Source organism: Lipomyces tetrasporus, assembly GCF_029532465.1.
Source record: "Lipomyces tetrasporus strain NRRL Y-64009 chromosome Unknown POJ06scaffold_1, whole genome shotgun sequence".
NCBI lineage: Eukaryota > Fungi > Ascomycota > Lipomycetes > Lipomycetales > Lipomycetaceae > Lipomyces > Lipomyces tetrasporus.
Window position 1 is genome coordinate 1,745,400 of NW_026611596.1, and position 19,075 is coordinate 1,764,474.

The 19,075-nt window shown below is 49.1% G+C and overlaps 10 protein-coding genes across 10 annotated transcripts; 4 read left to right on the forward strand and 6 right to left on the reverse strand.

The window, feature by feature from the left end:
- Positions 1 to 15: 15 nt before the first annotated feature.
- Positions 16 to 852, reverse strand: POJ06DRAFT_243431 (uncharacterized protein). The gene has a single exon (XM_056186360.1). It carries the CDS (start codon positions 711 to 713, stop codon positions 48 to 50), a length of 666 nt encoding a protein of 221 aa, XP_056047501.1. The 5' UTR covers positions 714 to 852; the 3' UTR covers positions 16 to 47.
- Positions 841 to 1,870, forward strand: POJ06DRAFT_243432 (uncharacterized protein). The gene has a single exon (XM_056186361.1). The coding sequence runs from the start codon at positions 999 to 1,001 to the stop codon at positions 1,767 to 1,769; it is 771 nt and encodes a 256-aa protein (XP_056047502.1). The 5' UTR covers positions 841 to 998; the 3' UTR covers positions 1,770 to 1,870.
- On the reverse strand, positions 1,871 to 6,776 carry POJ06DRAFT_243433 (uncharacterized protein). Its single transcript, XM_056186362.1, has 6 exons — positions 6,701 to 6,776; positions 6,359 to 6,650; positions 6,162 to 6,297; positions 2,872 to 6,090; positions 2,342 to 2,826; positions 1,871 to 2,291 (listed from the first exon to the last, which is right to left on the reverse strand). The coding sequence occupies exons 2-6, from the start codon at positions 6,538 to 6,540 to the stop codon at positions 1,991 to 1,993; spliced, it is 4,323 nt and encodes a 1,440-aa protein (XP_056047503.1). The 5' UTR covers positions 6,541 to 6,650; positions 6,701 to 6,776; the 3' UTR covers positions 1,871 to 1,990.
- Positions 6,777 to 6,943: 167 nt separating this feature from the next.
- Positions 6,944 to 8,349, reverse strand: POJ06DRAFT_243435 (uncharacterized protein). Its single transcript, XM_056186363.1, has one exon. The coding sequence runs from the start codon at positions 8,139 to 8,141 to the stop codon at positions 7,023 to 7,025; it is 1,119 nt and encodes a 372-aa protein (XP_056047504.1). The 5' UTR covers positions 8,142 to 8,349; the 3' UTR covers positions 6,944 to 7,022.
- A 393-nt stretch (positions 8,350 to 8,742) lies between these two features.
- Positions 8,743 to 9,963, forward strand: POJ06DRAFT_11483 (mitochondrial ATP synthase g subunit-domain-containing protein). The gene is made up of 2 exons (XM_056184141.1): positions 8,743 to 9,048; positions 9,376 to 9,963. Exons 1-2 carry the CDS (start codon positions 8,898 to 8,900, stop codon positions 9,660 to 9,662), a joined length of 438 nt encoding a protein of 145 aa, XP_056047505.1. The 5' UTR covers positions 8,743 to 8,897; the 3' UTR covers positions 9,663 to 9,963.
- POJ06DRAFT_11499 (uncharacterized protein) lies at positions 9,963 to 12,448 on the reverse strand. The gene is made up of 2 exons (XM_056184142.1): positions 12,231 to 12,448; positions 9,963 to 12,159 (listed from the first exon to the last, which is right to left on the reverse strand). Exons 1-2 carry the CDS (start codon positions 12,366 to 12,368, stop codon positions 10,264 to 10,266), a joined length of 2,034 nt encoding a protein of 677 aa, XP_056047506.1. The 5' UTR covers positions 12,369 to 12,448; the 3' UTR covers positions 9,963 to 10,263.
- Positions 12,449 to 12,958: 510 nt separating this feature from the next.
- POJ06DRAFT_279625 (ribosomal protein S2, flavodoxin-like domain-containing protein) lies at positions 12,959 to 14,036 on the forward strand (the record flags this gene model as incomplete). Its single annotated transcript, XM_056189830.1, has 3 exons — positions 12,959 to 13,051; positions 13,268 to 13,338; positions 13,406 to 14,036. 3 exons carry the CDS (start codon positions 12,959 to 12,961, stop codon positions 14,034 to 14,036), a joined length of 795 nt encoding a protein of 264 aa, XP_056047507.1.
- A 460-nt stretch (positions 14,037 to 14,496) lies between these two features.
- Positions 14,497 to 15,318, reverse strand: POJ06DRAFT_235034 (uncharacterized protein; the record flags this gene model as incomplete). Its single annotated transcript, XM_056185813.1, has 2 exons — positions 14,497 to 15,009; positions 15,067 to 15,318. 2 exons carry the CDS (start codon positions 15,316 to 15,318, stop codon positions 14,497 to 14,499), a joined length of 765 nt encoding a protein of 254 aa, XP_056047508.1.
- Positions 15,319 to 16,093: 775 nt separating this feature from the next.
- POJ06DRAFT_235035 (beta-ketoacyl synthase) lies at positions 16,094 to 16,399 on the reverse strand (the record flags this gene model as incomplete). The annotated part of the gene is made up of 1 exon (XM_056185814.1): positions 16,094 to 16,399. One exon carries the CDS (start codon positions 16,397 to 16,399, stop codon positions 16,094 to 16,096), a length of 306 nt encoding a protein of 101 aa, XP_056047509.1.
- Positions 16,400 to 17,357: 958 nt separating this feature from the next.
- On the forward strand, positions 17,358 to 19,033 carry POJ06DRAFT_11636 (dienelactone hydrolase). The gene is made up of 3 exons (XM_056184163.1): positions 17,358 to 17,800; positions 18,186 to 18,276; positions 18,336 to 19,033. The coding sequence occupies exons 1-3, from the start codon at positions 17,752 to 17,754 to the stop codon at positions 18,892 to 18,894; spliced, it is 699 nt and encodes a 232-aa protein (XP_056047510.1). The 5' UTR covers positions 17,358 to 17,751; the 3' UTR covers positions 18,895 to 19,033.
- Positions 19,034 to 19,075: the final 42 nt, after the last annotated feature.

The window sequence follows — 19,075 nt, forward strand, 5'->3', positions numbered from 1 at the left end:
AATATACAGTTTTGCTATCCTACATATCCAAAGCCTTTCAAGATCATTTATTTGGCTTTAGTAGATCCAAACCCCCATATTCCCATCATCTCCTCCATGGCCCTCCGATCGTCGTCTATTTCATCCTCCTCAGAGCCTGTGCTCCCTCGTCCCAGTGCCTTCTTCTCCCTCTTCTTCTGCATACGTTTCTCTCTCCTTAACCGTCGCTCCTCCTCCTCTATCGTTTGTCTCTCTGCTATTCTCTTCTTAATATCATACATTTGACCCTGATTCGCGTCGTCTCGTTTCTGCCTCAGCCATGCCAACCGCGCCCGTACATCCTCCAGCGTAGCACGTTCCTGGGTCTCCGTCTGCCCAGTCGCCCTCAAGTGCTGCTTGCTGTTCAAATGATCCACCCACTGTAAGCTGTCTTTGAACGTCAAATCGCATGCCTCGCAATAATAACCCGCCCCGCGGCCCCTTTTCCCGACCGCAGACGCTCCCGCGGGCACCAACGTCACTTTATTAAGGTCCTGATCCAAGTTCAACCGTTGTCGCCGCATCTCAATTTCCTGGGCATCAGGCGGCGTCGGCGCGCGCTGGAACCTCATCTCGCGGGCTTCCTTCTGCTGAGCGGCGCGTTCTCGGGCTTGCTGCACGATCGCCTCTTCGTCCCATGTTTTGCGACCTGTCTCTGGCGGTGGCGCGCCGTATAGCGCTTTTCGTTCCGACATCGTGTGGAATTTGGCTTTGTTGTCAGATGTTGATGGTGGGTGCTGGTTGTGCAGGTGCCATCGCCGAGGATATATAAAGTTCGACGAGCCGCGCTGGAAAAACTCGTCTTCTTCATAAACGCAATTACATTAATCAACGATTATCAGGGAGTCCCTATATGTAGACAACACACAGGCGACCCTCGTGCAACAATCTCCTAGGTACACTTCGACAAGTCTATACCAAGTGTGCCAATAATATAACACTTCGACAAACGGCCACGGTGTCCACCTGCTGTAATCAGCATGGCCTCAACAACTCCAAGCCCAATCGGGCCACTGCCCAAATACGCCTCCGAAGACACGGCCAGTCTAATGAAAGACCTCAATCGTCTGCCGCTCTTCATGACCGAGCTCGACACCACGGACGGCGGCGGGGGATCGAACCTTGCGCTCGAAGCGTTACAGGCGCTCGCCTACGAAGGCACGCCGTTCGAAATCGCGAGTAATTTCAAGACGCAGGGGAACGATTGGTTTAAACTCAACCAGTATAAGGACGCGGCGGAGTACTACGGGAAGGCTATAGCTGCGGCATTAAAGAAGGATACGAAGAAGGAGAACAGCAGCGGCAATGCCGAGAACGAGAAGATGGAGGAGATATTTGATGCCAAGGCAGATCCTGGTACTCGTATTCAAGTACTTTCAGACAACTATGGGGACGAGACCGAAATGGAGACCGAGAACCTGAAGAAACTTGTCACGACTTGCTACTTAAATCGGGCCGCATGCAATCTCGAACTCAAGAACTACCGCCGGGTTATCAACGATTGCGCAGAGGTACTCAAAGTACAGCCTCTCAATGCGAAGGCGTATTATCGTAGTGCTCGCGCATGTCTTGCGATCGACAAAATCAAAGAAGCCGAGGAGTGCATTGAACGCGGACTGGAAATTGAGCCCCAGAGTTCATATTTTAATGACCTGTCAATCAAAGTCATGCAACGGGAAGATTACTTGCTCAAGGTCGAGCAGCAGCATACCCAACGACAGCTTATGAAAAAGCATATCGTTAGAATGTAAGGGGCGCTCTATATGTTTCCTACAATTGCAAGAATTTCGGGCATCGGCATGGAGTTCGGCTAGATATTTAGTTCATGAATAATATAACGGCATATTCTACAAACACACTGTGTTACGCGGCAATATTACAAAAAAACTAGGAAAACACGTATATCCCACAAAGCGTTTTAAGCATAACTATCATCAACCACGAGCTGCCGGTTAGCTTCCAATGATGCAATTCAAGTATGCACACTACCGTTCCCACTACCGTTGTCATTCTTATACCCCATAGCTGCAGCATACGCTTCAATCTCTTGCGGTGTCAAACGGTCATTGTTGGACCAGTTCGCAGAAGACGACCGCGGCCTGAATCGTGCCGTACCACCTGTCCTCGTTCGGAACACTTCTTCCATCAAAAGTGGCGGAACGGGGCCAAACACTGTATCTGGGTCAACCAGCTGCTGTTGTCGCAATGCCTCTTGGAGGAACGGAGAGTGCGCCCAGTCAAGAATCACACTGCTGTCATCGTCATCCTCTGACCTACCGACCTTATTAGCACATCCCCACAGTCGAGATCAAGGATAACATACTCTGAATAAATTTCTGGCAACGCAATGTGATCACCACTATTGACAGGCATTTGAGACAACTGGGAAAGTCTAAATTGCTGAGTAGCGGGCACCGTCACAGGCAGATTCTGACCAGGCGTTGCCATTGGCAAAGGGTTTATATTACTATTCGTTTTTGACGTATTTCCGCTATCGGCAGCAAACCTGATTTTGTCGCTCGAGAACTTGACAGCATCAACAAATGGAATAGTTCTGCCTTTATTGGTAACTGCCGCCTTCATAAGGTTCTGTGACTGTGTCGATGTCTGCTGGTGAACAGGTTTGCCAGCGATGTCCTTCTTCACCACTCCCGTGTGCACTCGGCTCTCTAGCGGCGACCCAGTGAGCTCATCAGTTCTGCGACGCTTGGACTGCTCCGTTGTCGTAGGCGCAATAGATGCCTTTAACCTACTGGTCTCGGCTTCTACCTGGAAGTTTCGTTTTAAGGTCTTTGGGTCCTCAATTACCTAGGTTGTCAGCCGCGCCCGAATCCATACTCCAGTTAGACTCACTCCTAGATTTCCACCATTTCGAGTATGTGGCACCTTGCTATTCCGGTTCGCCAAATTGTATTTGCGTCGTGTCTGATCGTCCTCCTCGACCGTCTTCTTCTCGTCTTGTTGCTGGTGCTGTTGCTGGATTGCCCGGCGCGCATTCTCCTGCCTCCGTCGCTCAATCTCTCTTTTCTGCTCCGCCTTCTTATCTTCTTCAGGCTTATTGCCTACTGGTATCTGTGAGTCAGGCTGTTCTGGCGGAGATAACTGGGATAGGGCAGCCGCGGCAGCAATCTTCCGTTGCTGCTCGAGTTCACGTTGCGCACCCATCGGCACACGAACAACAACAGGCGCGTGTTTAGCTCGAGAGGGTGGCTTCCTAATCGCAGACTTGACACGCTTAACCTGTGTTCCAGCCGTTTTGTTACTGTTTGCTGCAGATGACACTGAGTTGGCAGCTGATGAATTTAGAGCAATTGCAGCAGCAGAAACCGCAACAGACTTTGATGTGGGCGCTTCAGGGGAAAGGTGCAAGTCACCGCTATCACACACATCGTCCAGTGAAGTTTTCTGTGTGCTGGTGCCACTGGTTCGCGAGAGGTTGATCGACGACCGTTGAGAGGTATTATTAGAAGTTGCCAAAGACGCTTGTGAAGTCTGGTGAGTAAGCTGCAACTGCGTCCCTTGCCCAGAAAATCCAGGATTAGCGGCAGTACCAGGTCGCAAGGCATGGGTAGGAAAAAGAACTTTGGCAGTGTTAGTAATGCTGCTATTAGCGGAATTCGTTTCAAAACCACCAGGCCTTTTAATGCCGCGTCCGGGCGATCCACCTTCGGCCGCAATCTCTGAGATGTCAGGATACAAGCTTTTGGCGGTCGTTGAGGCAGTTTCGGGATTCGAAGACTCTTGATTTGACTTTTTCACCGGACTAGCATTGACCTTAACATCGTTAGGGAACGCGGTTGCTCGTAAGTGATTCTTGTTCTCGTTATTAGCGTCAAACAGCAATAACCTTGCTTTTCGGAAAACATCTGCAGTGGACGTCTTCATGTTCCTAAAAGCACTGGTCATAGGTGATTGAGAAGCAGCATGAGTGGCTGTTGCTGCGGCGAGGGAACTTGCTGATGGCACCTGCGAGACTCCTCCGGTACGAATCAACGCGCTTCCCAAACGAGCCGGAGATTCTGGACCTGGTCGTGCCAGATGTGTGCCCGATTCGGTCTTCTCATTGCTATCATTGCTGGAACTCCGGGATGGCGACGCTGGTCGGCTAACAACGTTTCTTAGCGGCGACTGTGCATGAACTGGAGAAATCGGCCTCGTACCGAACGATCGTGCTGGTGATTTCAGGATACTACCACCTCCGCGGATTGGGGACGCTGGTCGCCTAACGGGAAGACCATTCTGTCGCGACGGCGATTTCATGGGGGACTGTTTCAAGGGGGATGCCTGAAGTTTGGAGCGCGATGCTGCAGTACTCGCATGGTACCTTCTGGACGGTGGTTCAGGAATTGTAACCTTCGCCGGGGAGATTTGACGAGCACTACACTCTCCCTTTGCTTTCTCATTTTCCTGCTGGAATTCGTCTCCTTCGTTTTCGTCTCCCTCTTCTTCCTCCTCGTCCAAAACTTCATGAGTGCCCTTTCCCGGTTGGGTACTGGCCGAAACCACGTGTGGCAGCGTTTGAGTCATATATCGAGACCTTGGCGCCGGTGTAGACTTCGATAATGGAACCCAATCCTCTTCTTCGTCTTGTGGTTCTGCCATAATATCATGAAGGTTTTTGTATGATGGAAGTGAAGGTATAGCATATGTGGCTGGAGGCTGCCTCTTGTTTTCCACGTCCAATGATTCTAAGTTAGTTGTGGAGGTGTGCCGATCAGCCAGCAGCTCCGCCTTTGTTAATCTAATAGAAAACTCCGGTGGAACTTTCTGAGGTGTCTCTCTCTCCTGTGAAACAGTGGATGCCTGTTCACTTGGCTGTGATGGCTCCTGCTGGAAGGTACGATTAGTGTCCCCGTCATCAATGCATGCTTGAAGGTCAGTCTCGGCCCTCGCCCGAGCCTTCTTGGTTGTAACAGGCGCGTTTACCGGTGAGCACTTGTTTGGCGAATTAATAGCCGGAGACGATGCAACCGCAGGTTGCGCTTTTAGCGGAACGATGGTGGTGACGCGAGTAGTAGTCGGAGATCTTGCTGCAGACGGAGATATCAAAGCACGAGGGAGAGGAGGCGAACGGGCACCCCTTGGCGAATGCAGAGACGGATATAGCTGGCGCGGACTGGAGGTTTGTACTCGAGAAGGTGAAGAGTCTGGAGACAGCGGGTTTGGAGGCTCACCAGAATCCTTTTCGGCCGTAATGGAAGATGTAGATCGCAAATTATGAGAGGTTTCAGCGTTGCCCAGTCCATTATATGGAGGACTCTCAGCCAGCGGCTTCGGCCGAAGGATGGCTGCTATCGCCGGTGACGAATTAGAGTGCTCAGAATGTTTGGTTGGCGTAGCTGATCCATTCTCATTTTGTACGACTTCATCCTCATTAGCAGAGTAAAAAGAAACCTGCTGGGACGGCGAACTCTCATCCCTCGAAGACTTGAAGCTGCATCCAGATAGCGTAGCTTTAACTGCCGAAGACATGGACAAAGAAGCAGTCTGGACCTCTGTTTGCGATGGTAGAGTAAAACGCTCATTGTCTACTTCCTCTTGATTGATATCCGCAGTATTTTCTGAATGATGGTCGCCATTCACTGCATGTAGCACTTCTTCATTCTTGTCATCTGCCAAGTTGGCGGTCCCAGACTCGTCCACAATGTCAGAAGTAGAAACCTCGAGTACCTCATAGGATTTTCCGGCGTCGTTGTAGTGGACGGATGTCTCCAACACTGGCTCACCATCATTATCCACAGTGAGATCGTACGGATCGTCGACGACTTTATTTTGAGATAGCTCGCTCTCACTAGTGTCGGTCATCAATATGTGTCCCTCGCCTGCCGCAAGAGCCAAAATCTCGCGTTCACGTGATCCAAAAAAATCGCCTTCAACGTAGTCGTCCGCCAAAGCAGAAGACGAGGAGGGTAGTGATATTGGATCCGTGTTAAACTCAGCGACTGCCGGAAGAGTAGCTTGGCGTCGTGCTGTAGGAGATGGTGATTCTGCAGTGGATGATGCCGGCGCTGGCGGAAAGGGTGGCAAGGACACGGACGATGCATGTTCCCGTTTGGAACTATTCGTTCGTGGCTATACAGAGTTAAATCTTTCTCAAAACGAGTCGTAAATTGCACTCAAGAAGAAAGGCGGACTCGACTCACGTTAACGTTCTCTTTATCTGGGCCTTTTTCGTTGCCAGGCGTCATGGGGGTCAAAATTATTTGCTTCTTCAGCGGCGACCCGGACAATTTGCCATGTTCAAATTGTCTCGGGAACATCATATTCTCCGCTACAGCACTGCGACGGGTTAGTAAAATTTCGAACAGTACGTCGCCTCGAATCCAAACATCGCCCTTACGCTTTCCTGGTAGAATCCTTCAAGATGAAGTCCATGCGGTCTCCTAACCACGCAAGTTCATCCTTCGCAGCATACACAAAATCTTCAAGAGTGGACTCCACCATTGTTTGCATGTTTGAGATTTCGGAATGAATCCATGAGTCTCCCCCCACAAAATCTGCTGGTGCAGTAGTTGACGGCATGGTGGACGAAAAACGCGATGATGCACTCTTGTGCGGTGGCAATTCTGTAGACAAGCCCAATCGCGGGCCAACTGATGGTTATCCAATGCAGTTACACACTCAATTCATCACTACCTCTCCATCAGTCAAGAGTAGTTGATAGCAGACTGTATTTCCTTACGTGCAAGCCAAAAGTCGATCTAGAGTGCAAGAAAGGAAGGCTCCGGATAGTTGAATCGCGGGACCGGAACGCTCTTGCACCTTGACCCGTGTCGGTCGTGATGCGGCGTTTTGTTGTTTATATACGAACGGCTCGTTTCCGCAGTAACCACAAACCAAGTTGAGGCCAAGCGAAGTCGTCAATATTAAGGGTTTTGTACACCAACTTCGTACGTAGCGTTTCAAGCTTCGTATCATTACTTCTCCAAGGTTCTATAACCAATTAAGGTATGCTATCTCATGATCTATTGTTATAATACAAAATCAAAATGGCCGTACGTAACTTAACCAACTGTTTTAATTTCGGCATTGCCAGTGTCACCCTCCTCAAGCTTTTCGTATCCTGTCATCTGTCTTCGCCTTTGTCGATTTCTATTACCTCTGTGGCCGCCAATGTAGATGTTCCCAATCTTCCGTGACTTACGCGTGCAGAAATGGAATGCCGCAAGGAACGCACAGAACACAAGAACGCACAGCGGAATCGCAGCCGCCATCTCCAAGGTCTGCTCCTCGTATCGTTGCTTACTTGACCGCATAGCCTTGGGCGCCTTCAGGAGCTTCACAAGTGGTACATGCTGGACGTTGAGATCATCAGCAGCTTCGGCTGGTGATTCTAAATGAACATACACGGCTTTGGAGAATGGCTTACCCACCCACTTCGGATCAATATCCAAAATGTAGTAGCCTAACTCATTGTCCACCCACTCTGAGGTGAAGAAGGCGAATTCCTTCAGATTCTCCTCTACCGAACTATCATGAATGGCGCTGGGCGAGGTGATTGAGAGTGTATCATAATCCAATAAACTGATTCTAACTTTCGTCGCGTTGAAATAGCGAGAATACCAAGTAACGAAATAGGCGTGCCCTGACAATAACTCAGAGTTTGACGCCGGCGAACAGAACGGTTCAAGATCTCCATGCTCGAGATATCGCTCAGGAGTACATCTGACAACTGGATTCAACCGCTCAAACTCACCCTCGTAGTATCGGCCGTTCATAACAGTCTTCACGATCGTTTCTTTCGCAGCTACTCCTTCTTCAGCATCACCGGCGACGGTTGAGCTGCTGTCCGGGTCCAACCCCCCAGTTTCCTCGGCAAACCAAGTACCATATGTCGGACTTGCCTTCTCAGTGTAACCGTTCTTGATCTTAGGCTTTATTGTAAGGGGTGCGCCGTTGTTCTTCAAACTGATCCATGGAACGGCTACCGTAGGTGTGACAACAGGAGGACGTGGGGACATGGTAATCCCTTCAACCACAAATGGCGTGACGGTCTCCTTGGTACCACTGGGCGCAGTCCGAGTCCATGGTCGAAGGGGAAAAATACCGGGCGTCTTCGCCTCTCCGGAAACGAGAGGGAGCAACGGTAAAAGAAGCGGTATTACGAAAGCACGGACATGCATTGTGTCTGAACACGCGTATTAATCTGGTCAGACGATCTCTCAGGCACGATCGGATTTAGCCAGCACCAAAAACAAGACAGTTCCTAACGGATTCAAGAATCGAAGGAATCCCGAAAGTGGTAGAGAAGTAGGCAACTGGGCAAAAAAGGGCCAGACGCACTAAAAGCGCGATTCGGAAGATTGTCTGTCTGCCGCTGACTTCAACACGCGAAGTCGGCCCGGTCGGCACATCACGAGAACTATTACCCGGTTACAGACAAGTGGCGGCTCCCCGGGTAACTCTAAATGCTGTAAATGCACTTCTTATGTTCAAGCGCTGGGAGAAATCAGCCAATTAGCTCTCTCGCGACAAAATCCGGCAACTGTGCGGTTCTATGGCCGAATAAAGTAGCCGCGCTAATAATCGGTCAGATACCAACTCAATTGCTCTTTTATTGCGGAGTGCAATGCAAAAAAACCAATCGTATTGCTAAGCAACAGCGACTTTGAGGGTACCGCTCGGCTCAACCTACGATATTGTCCACTTTTAAGATTCAGGCACTGTTTGGCTCTGCAACTGGTTTCAAACCTAGATGAGCAAGCTGCCTAACCGCATTAGATCCTGAACCGCGGGTTGACCAACAAATTCCATCCCCGATTTTTCCCTGTCGTAGAAGTACTCCCATTTACGAATTATACGATCAAAACATTTTCGTCAACACGTATCCAGATTATACGTACACCCATCCGATATACTCTCTTTATAACAGCACAGAAATGCTTAGACAATCCGTTTCGTCGCCGGCCCGATCCATGTTTTCGGCCGGTCCCATTAGCGGGGCATTATACCGAGCGCAGCAGATGCGCCAGAACTCCACTTTGACTGGTCTTGTTGCTAAGGCTAATGCTGCTGTTTCCAGTGCTAAGAGTAAGTTGCGTACATTTGCACAAAGGTTGAAGTATTTGGTAGAGTGATGTGCACATACCGTTGTTGTTTCATCCACTTCCAGATTAGCAACTACTCGATGATGCTTGTAAAAGATTCATGAGTAGGTTACAAAATTTACTGGGCTGGACGTAGTGGACTACAAAATTTGCTATTCTGATAGTTTTTCTCCCAATTACTCCAGATGGAACTCGGCCAGAAGGCTGATGCGCAATGGGATGCAGTCAATTTACTTTTTTGCACGTTCCTCACAATACAATACCTACTTTGGCAATATTGCGTATTTGTTACTAATAACTGATGATTTAGGCCTTGCCGACAAGGGCGTGTACTGGTCTAAGGTCATTGCTGAGGTTTCCAAGCAGGTCTACCTTAAAGAATCCTTCGCTCCTCCTACTACCGCACAGTTTCAGAGCACGTACAAGGGTCTCTACAGCTCAGTTCTTCCATATTTCACTTCTCCCGAGGCATTCCTTGCCGCCTTGAAGTCTATCAATGGCGCGACGCTCTTCAAGTTCGTTGGATATAGCATTCAACTCTTCGGCGCCTTCTCTCTTGGCGAAATCGTCGGCAGGAGAAAGATCGTTGGTTACTAAATTTTTGATCGCAAAAATAAGCATTGAAGTTAGAAGGGTCGAATACAGGCGATCATGACGAAGTGTATTGAAAAAATATGGACAAATGGGCATTTGAAATGTCATATTAAACCAATTCTGGCGTTGAAGTAATGCATTCGATTGTACTGTTGGAATGATATGCTGTGTTATATAGAGTATTGTGCCATTTTGTATAGTTAATCTCCTTGTTTGTGACATTTCCGTAATTGATTTTCACTTGGTACATTTGGAGTTTCGTTTTTCGTGCAGAACAGACATGTGCGACTGTAGATCTCTACTTGTCTCGGGTCCGATCGTGAAATTGAATAATATGCATATGCGGTAAGCATTTCTTAGTCGGAGTCGGACGGGGTATACATGGGAGATCACCGTCGATCAGTTATCATACATTAAGCATACAAAACTAAAAGAAGGGCCATTCAAACATTAGTTAACATGGATAAATGCGACCATATATTCTCCTGATAATTACATATGCCAATATTCATAACTATTCCTTCTTCATTGTCTATCGGCCATATACTACACATCGTCCACGGCTCCCGCGTAACCCCCGTTGGCATGTCCATCCTCGCCTAACTCATGATTCACAAGAAGCGGCTCTGCTGATCTCCGGAAACGTAAATCGAAATTTGTAGTCCTGGAATGCTTTTTCTGGCGCATCGCGTGCCTTCTGTTTTACGTCTTCACTTCCACCGGAAACCTCAACAGATGCAGGGTCCGAGAAGAAAAATCGCGGAACATATGCCCTGTAGTCACTCGTCGATAGCGCTTTCTCTTCTGACTCGCCACGCTTGGCAGAAACGATTGTGGCCGCAATAGGAGTCGCAATACGACTAGCGTTCTGCGCACCCTTATCAAAGTCGCTCGGAATATCTTTTGCTTCGGGTTTGCTGAAATTCTGCGAGTTGGTAGGCGTAGGTACCGAGAAAGATAATGTAGAGGCTGGCATGGTGAGACTGGCAGGAGATGGCCTGTTCTTTGTTTCCCGCTCTACTGCCGGAGTAAAAGTATCAGCACGATCGAATGACAATGAGATGCCTGACACAACTCTGGTTTCAGACGCCAGGTTGGATGTTGACAACGCAGACTGCTCTTTGTGACTCTCTACCGGACTCTCCGGAGAATTCATAACAATGCTTTCTCGCAAATTCGATGACTTCGTAGGCTTAAACTTCTCGATCGACGAAACAGCGGGAGGTGACGGTTTCGACATTGAAGACCCATTTGATTTTGTTATCTGGATATCTGCTGCCGGGCGAGGACTAGGCGTAGATACCTTCGGAACAGGCTGACTAGAAGTGGCATTTGATGATGGCCTAACTGGCGTCGCGCTTGCAACTCCGCTTGCGAACGCACCGATCTTCTCTTCGACAGGAATAGTTCTCTCAATCTCATCCAGCGCACGCCTTTTCTTTCGAGCACTTCCAGCACCAAGAAGCGATTCCTTTCTCACCTGTTTGCGACGAGTTGGCGTGCCAGCTAATGGAGTTGGTGCCGCATACGGGTTGACGAACGGCTTAATCGACGGATCCGTTAACCGGTTCCTATCCTCCACTCTAGCTTTAGCAATCTCCGCTGGCGTGCCAACGGGCACGATAAGTGACAGCAGCGCACTGGCGGTGTGTGATAGTCGCTGAGGTCCGGCGGATGGCGTAGTCGACGCATCCTGCTGAGTTGCCGGTAGTGCAGCCGACTGAACATGTTTTGGCTCAGCTTTCACAGCAAGAGACACATCAGAACCAGTCTTTAGACGCTTCTCACTACCTGGTTGAGGGGTAGTGGTTCGTGATTTAAATGGCGTGGAAATTGTCGGGTATTGAACGGCTGACTTCGGCTTAGTGACCGCAGGTGTAACAGTGCGGCGCGGCTGCGGAGTCAGAATAGGATTGTACCGTGGAGCACGTAGACTAGGGGTAGCTGATCGACGACGACCAGGCGTGGCGAAGGAAGGTACACTAGGATACAACTGCTCAGTCACAGAACTTGGCGGCGATGTCTGTCTACTAAATGAAGATTGCGATGGACCTGATTGTCGCTGCTCTTGTAGTTGCTGTTGTTGAGCTTGCCGCATCAATGCCACGACGCCTTGCATCTCGATGCTGGATAAAGGGGCATCGCCTTTCTCTCGGAAAAAGCTCGCCAGCATTTGGTTTGGCGAGGTGGTCTGCGCTTCTGATGGCGGTACTTGCACAGCTGTAAAGGCAAGTGGTTCGAGTGACTGTGTCGGTGTGATTGGCGGATTTGCCTTGGCGGGAGAGAAGAGGAACGGTAAGTATCGGGTAGGGGTGTTGTCAGCTTGCTCGGGCTCGGATCCTTGCTCAACTGGTCCTCCATTATTGGATATCCCAGTAGCGTTCCTCTCCGGGATTGCGTTGTGAGCATCAGAAAAGTCGATCCGCTGTTGGTGCCGTGGACTGTTCCATCGTGACGGTGTAAACATCGAGATCACTTTCGAGAAAATACTTCCAGGAGTCTGTATATAATCTCTGTCAATGTCCATTCTACAGCTGCCTCCATGCTTCTTCAAACAAATACAGAACGTACCTGGGCTGGTAGTCCTTCGTGACCTCGCAAAGGCGTTTGCGGGGCATCGCCATTCACCATGGTTGATGGCCGCAGGGGCCGCGAGTAAGGCGTCTCGGAATGTGACAGTCTCGAGTGACGTGGAGCTTTTCTGTCCATTTCTTCGTTGCACAGTACAACTAAATGAGGCTATAGATTGTGATAGTTCCCTATACTTTGACAGCTGTAGATATTGGCAATCGTCACGTCCTGTGATGTCGGGGGCCGCGAAACTAGGGATTGTTGTCCCTTGCGCCGTGCTGACGGTCCACCGTGTTAAATCACTTTGGTAGCAATAACAGTACTCGATCAATATTATTAATTTTCCGATGCCAATGTCTTTGTGATTCCAGCGTAATCAACTCTATACGGGGTAATGCTGCTTTGTCAACGCAAGTTTCGAAATTCTTCAAATCCTCTCCCTAAAGGATGGGTGAGGAGGTGGCTCACAGGATCACACATATCACGTGCTCAGTTTGCGTGAGCTCGTTGCCCTAGAGATTCTTCCTAGGGCTGGGTTTGGACCAAGTCCTGATTGTGAGGCTAGGGTATGGAAAGCAGTCACATCGCAATCGCGACCTGTCACCCACTCGCTACAGCCGGTCTGTCCCAGCCGTGTGTAGTATAGTGACTACCCGTATCGTCGACATTCAAGCATCTACACCTTGTTCCCTAGTCCTCAACTCGTTTTTCATACGATATCAGAAAAGATGCCCGGTGTTCCCGACATTTTGAGTCCCGCCCAGCGGGATATTGAGCTCCTTTTGGCTGCTCAATGCCACCTCGGCAGCAAGAACCTCCAGGTGTGTAATTGAATGTTCTCGACACGATCTCGAAGTGCACTGGTAGGATCAACGTGATTGAGAAATATTCATGAACAAGAAGAATTGGTGGAATATATCAGTATCTACATCGAAACGTGACTAAGCAACATATTTATCGTCGGAGCTGAGAACCAGTGCACAAAAAAGAGAGCGAAATTTTATCTCGGCTGAGAGCTAATGGAGCGTTACGTTTAGACCCACATGGAGCCTTATGTCTTCAAAACTCGCACTGACGGTGTCAACATTATAAACATTGGCAAGACTTGGTATGTGGATTTTTAGTGGCAGTGCTAGCTTCAGCCAGAAGAGACGGCATGCTGATTATTTTGTCAGGGAGAAACTTGTTCTCGCTGCCCGTATCTTGGTTACGATTCCCAATCCTTCAGATGTCGTCGTTGTCTCTGCTCGTCCATATGGCCAGCGAGCGGTCCTGAAATTTGCTTCCCACGTCGGTGCCACCGCCATTGCCGGCCGATTCACCCCGGGCAGCTTCACCAACTACATTACCCGATCGTTCAAGGAGCCCAGAATCATTGTCGTCACCGACCCTCGCACAGACGCGCAGGCTATCAAGGAGGCATCGTACGTCAACATTCCTGTCATTGCCCTTTGTGACACTGATTCCCCCACCGACTTCGTTGATGTTGCTATCCCTACCAACAACAAGGGCCGACACTCTATTGGTTTGATCTGGTGGTTGCTTGCGCGAGAAATTCTGAGACTGAGGGGTGTTCTCTCGCGGGTTGAGACCTGGAGTGTAATGGTGGATCTCTATTTCTACCGTGATCCAGAGGAAACCGAAAAGGATGTTATTGAGATTCCTGCCCCTGCTAAGGAGATCGAGGCTGCCCCAGTTGTTGAGGCTGCTGATCAGTGGGACGTTAACCTTGCGTCTGCTAATCCAGCTACAGGCTTTGATGCTACTGCCATCACTGCCGAGGTCGCCGCTGGTGACTGGGATTAAAGAGGATATGGATAAGCGAAACTACGATTAGGAGGAACGCAAAAAGTACCGTGATGTTTAACCACCATTTCATGTGTTTATATTCGGTTTTGTAATAATATCAGACAGATACAGCTCTTCGTCTCCCCTGCTTTTTGATATTTGATGATCTTGTGGCGTTTCGATTGGATTTGATAGGAGATCGGCACGCGTTTGACACGAAACAAAACTAGATTCATATGCGTCCCGACCCACAGAATGCGATTATTCGGATCAATTTCGTACAAGTATATCTAATTCGCATATCCAATGTATCAACCAAAATAAACCGAACCCAAAGTAAAAGAAAGATGAAGTTACCACCGTTCGACACACATCCTGCAACCTTTACCAAACCAGCCAAGTTTTAAACGTCACCAAAATCCATATCTAATTTGATTCATTCAATTGTTCTCCGTATAGGTTTCTTTCGCCGTGTGACTTAGGATCGTCGGAACTTGAACTGGAACTTTTGTGGTCGAATTCTAATGGCAAGGCCGACCGAGGTTATGAGGATCATGCCAAATAAAACACCGAAGTTCATCCCAAACGTACTTCTGTTGTAATCCGTAGTGGTTGACACCGCGGCAGTAAGGAACGAGAACGCCAACGAAACGTAGCCAACAACTCTGTGGTATTTGTACAAGCTCTTAGCTCGATTAACCGAGCCGTATATGTACGGCGTCCAGTATTGCGTAATACCGACCAGTACATTCGCAAAGAGAAAAATGTAGGTTAGCAAACCTAGCCGGGCGTGCGCGGACTGAAAATGAATGCCTTGGTGCGCGGCCTTGTTGATGAAGATGATAGATAGGGCACTAAAGAACGCGATGCCTGCAATAACGTTGAAAATGCCATGAACAGTAGCGCCTAGCTGCTTCTCTGCCGCCGTCGATGTTGGCTGTACTAGAATGATTGACTGAGTGAGAGCGAATATGGCAAAGTTATTCAATGCCTATCATCCTGTTAGTGCCACGACTACGGAAGCTCTCACTATCCGGGTTTCTCTTACCGGGTGTCCAGTGAAGAATATGATGTCATTCACCATGATATGATAGAAGATATACAGAAAGATCCCAATCGCGCCGACTTGAGCGATTACAGACGACCGAGTGCTGTACAGATTCTTCCGCAAACCGATAGCTACATCAGAGCTCTCGCTGTTCACGGAGCGTAAACTTTGCCGATCGCTGGAAGCCATGGCATCTAGGGTGTCCCGAAGGTCAGACTGTGCGAGAAGTGGCTGACCTTCTCCAGAAGACATTCGGTTTAAAAGGTGACAAGTATGAGGCAGGAATCAGTTGATAGTCTGGCCGCGTGCGAAGCGTGATAGCGCGGCTTATAACAATCTATGGGCGCGGTATGGAGCTTGCGCCGCACTGCGTAATCCGGGTTCTGATGTCCTAATCAATTTAACGATCATGTAAAAGCGTTTGTGCGCTTGCAACTCGTTTCTGCATTCATCCTCGAACTTCGATAGGCACTGGCCGGCAGCCGGCATAGAGATGGCTCTATCCATAACTCTGAAGTTGTGACTGTTTATTTGATAACTACATCATATAATAATGGTGCATCTGATTGCTAAAAACCCCGTCCAAGGCTAGTTGAACCTAATTAACTGTTCAGACCTTTAATTTGTCCGCGAACGGACAGGACACGCACATGCGCGATTCCTATTGAGCGTCATTTCCGTCATATAGCTAGGGCTGCTTACACCAAGAGCAATGATTCGAATGCAATTGTCATGGACGCGGCAAAATGCTGCGGTCCGGGGCGGTTGGCTGCCTACTCGTTATCTTCATGATGATATTCACAGGATTTTGGAGCAGGTAGTATTCGTAGTTACGCAGGATATGTGATATCTCAGCTCTTACTGTCATTTGCTCGTAGGGACCTCCAGGTTGTCTCTTGCCGATTAAATTGCCACTGCGGATGACCAACAGGCCGTATCAAATGGGATTGATGGACCACTCCAGCCAAAGTAATGGCTGATACGCCCACTGATGAAGGCCCGCAGAGTGCCCGTGGCTGAGAAAGCATTAGCATCCTCTTTCAAAGTCAACAGCTCCAACACCTAAATAGCATCCGACATCAGAGACCTGCTGTTCAGTCAGCATGCTGCAATGGCCGGAAGATTCAAGCGCTTCATACGCAACCTGTAGCGCGAGACGCTGCTGCGGGTCCATGGATTTGGCCTCACGCCCAGAGATACCGAAAAACCTGTGATCAAACACATCCGGACTCTTGAGGAAATTGCCAAGACTCCTCGGTTCTCGCTGAACTTCGCTCGGGCTAAACCTCTCCACGGGAATATAGCGCAAATCAGCAGCCTTTCCACATCGCATCTCGCCCTGATACTGCTAGGTGTTTCACTGCTCGCCGCTGGGTTGCAACTATTCCGAACATGGTGGCGGCTCAGAAGCATTCCGGGACCGCTGTTGGGGAGCCTCACCAACTTCCAGCGGGCCTGGTGGGTGATCACAAAACGCGCCCATCTCATTCATCAGGAGATGCATGAGAAGTACGGCGAGCTCATACGCATCGGACCCAGTGCCGTGATGTTCAGCAATCCGGACGCTATTCCCACCGTGTACCTCACCAAGCTGGTTTCGTCAAGGGGCCAATTTTGTATCTCTCGTTAGATATCACCAAGTACCTAGGTATCGCCGCTAATCACATCGACTTGCATAGGGCGAATTCTATGCTTCACTGACCCCCTTTTCGAGGGGCACCGGCTCGGTGACGGCCATCTTCAACTGCCGCGATGACTGCTCCAAGATGACACAGTAGGTACCCAATCCCAAATCCGGTTTGATTCCTGATTTGAGACATTGCCTTCAAGTCAAGCACAGAATCTCTATACTGACTCAGATCTTGGAGAATCCCCTGGCTGGACAAGATTATATACAAAAACCGATTTGCGGATGCCATCAGGCGCGCACCGGGCCTCGTAATTCTGCGCTTTGTCGCTAATGTCATCAAGGAGAGGCGTGACCAGCGGGCGAGCGGACAGATTCCTGCAGCAGAGAAAGCATCAGGTAAGAAGGACTTTTTGAGTCACTACTTGGACATCCAGGACAAGAGCACAGAATTGCCGCCAAGGTGAGAATTCCATACAACATACAGCATGAAACTAGATCTTCTAACTATCGCAGGTGCGTTCACTGGATGGACCTTCTCCAACGTCATTGCCGGCTCCGACTCCGTCGGCACCTGCATGCGCACGACTGTATTCAAGATTAGTCATTATAATAGAATTATATTTGTAGTATATATATGTAACGCCCGGTTACGAATGTGACTCTGAATAGCTTTGGTCTGTACGTTCGATAGTATGTGACCCGAAGGATGGGTGCTAGTGTAGGCAAGTCTTGGTAGTTAAAAGATTCCGCATTCGAATTCTGACAAAAGTCGTACTAACCAATTGCTTGGATCGCCGTCAGCGTGAACTACAATTGGCCCGGTTTAACTTGGCGGTCGACGCAGGGGAGCATTTATTTTAACCTCGGCAGCTTAAAATGGGTCTCTGGCCGTTATCGGCAGCAGGCCCTGGGATAGGGTTCAAGCTTCTAGGGAGATACTTAAGCGGCGACCTTGAAGCGGGTCCACTGACGGCCTCTCCGGCTAAAACGACTGCATTGACTGTGTCCGACTTTCTGATTGCGACTATCTTCGTTAAATAACACACAATTGAAAAATGTCTTCTAACGCCCCTGGACCATGCTGCCTTACTGGCGTTAAGCACGGTATGTTTGTCCTACCTCGCTACCGCGTCCAAGTTAATGGCCGCATTGATCACTAACATATGACCCAGAGGGCCCTGTTACCGGCGAGATCATCGACTACCACGGAAGTATATACCCCTACTTTCATTAATTCTCACGATTGATCCAAGTACATTCATATCCTTGCAATTGAGAACCAATTGCGTCAACTGTTGCACTTGCAACACAGGCAGTACGGTTTGACGACGAATGGTTTCGTGATTGGTCAATTACGGACAGTTCTGGATATGCCTGAGTGAGATTGCGATAATGATGACAAAATAATTACAAAATCGGGGATATCAATTGTGCTTGTCAATTGAGTATGGGGATTGTAATTATACACGGATAAGCTAACGTTGTGTAGTCCAGACTTATGTCTCCGGTGACAAGACTTCCAAGAAGGTCATCTTTATCGTGACCGATATTTTCGGCCACGTTCTTTCCAACACTCAGCTGTATGCATCTCATATGAATGATCTCTAAGCCAAAAGACTTTAGCGCTGATATGAATTAGTATTGCTGATGATTTCGCTGCCCAGGGCTACTATGTTGTTGTGCCTGACCTTTTCGAAGGTGACGCCATCCCATGGACGCCTTTCGAGAAGCTTGGTGAGATCGACCTCCCTGGCTGGCTTGGTAAGCACTCCGTAGAGGTTATCGAGCCCATCGTCGAGAAAGTCCTCGGCCACATCAAGGAGGACTTCGCGCCAACGTCGATCGGTTCCGTCGGCTACTGCTTGGGCGCCAAGTACGTCGTCCGTCTCCTCGGCGACAAGAAGATTGACGCCGGCGCCATCGCGCACCCATCTTTCGTCACTGATGAGGAAGTTGAGAAGGTCACTTCGCCCTTGATCATCTCGGCCGCCCAAACCGACCCCATCTTCCCTCTCGCCAACAGAGTCAAGACTGAGGAAATCCTCACCAAGAACGGCGTCATCTTCGAAATTGCCGTCTACTCTGGTGTTGTCCATGGCTTTGCGTGCCGTGTCGACCCCACCATCGCTGTCGCGAAGTACGCCAAGGAGAGAGCATTCTTCTCCCAGGTTGCCTTCTTCGCTGAGCATCTCAAGTAAAAGGTTGCTTTTTGTCTTGGCGAGTGCTTATCTGAGTAATGTAATGAATTGGAATGTGCTTTTTGGGTTGACGTATGTGAATGAGTTGATGACCTGTTCTTTTGAATTGCTAACCACCTATTGCACAACTTCATAGTTTACAAAATACAACTCAGAGATCCTGTTACAAAATCGAACACAA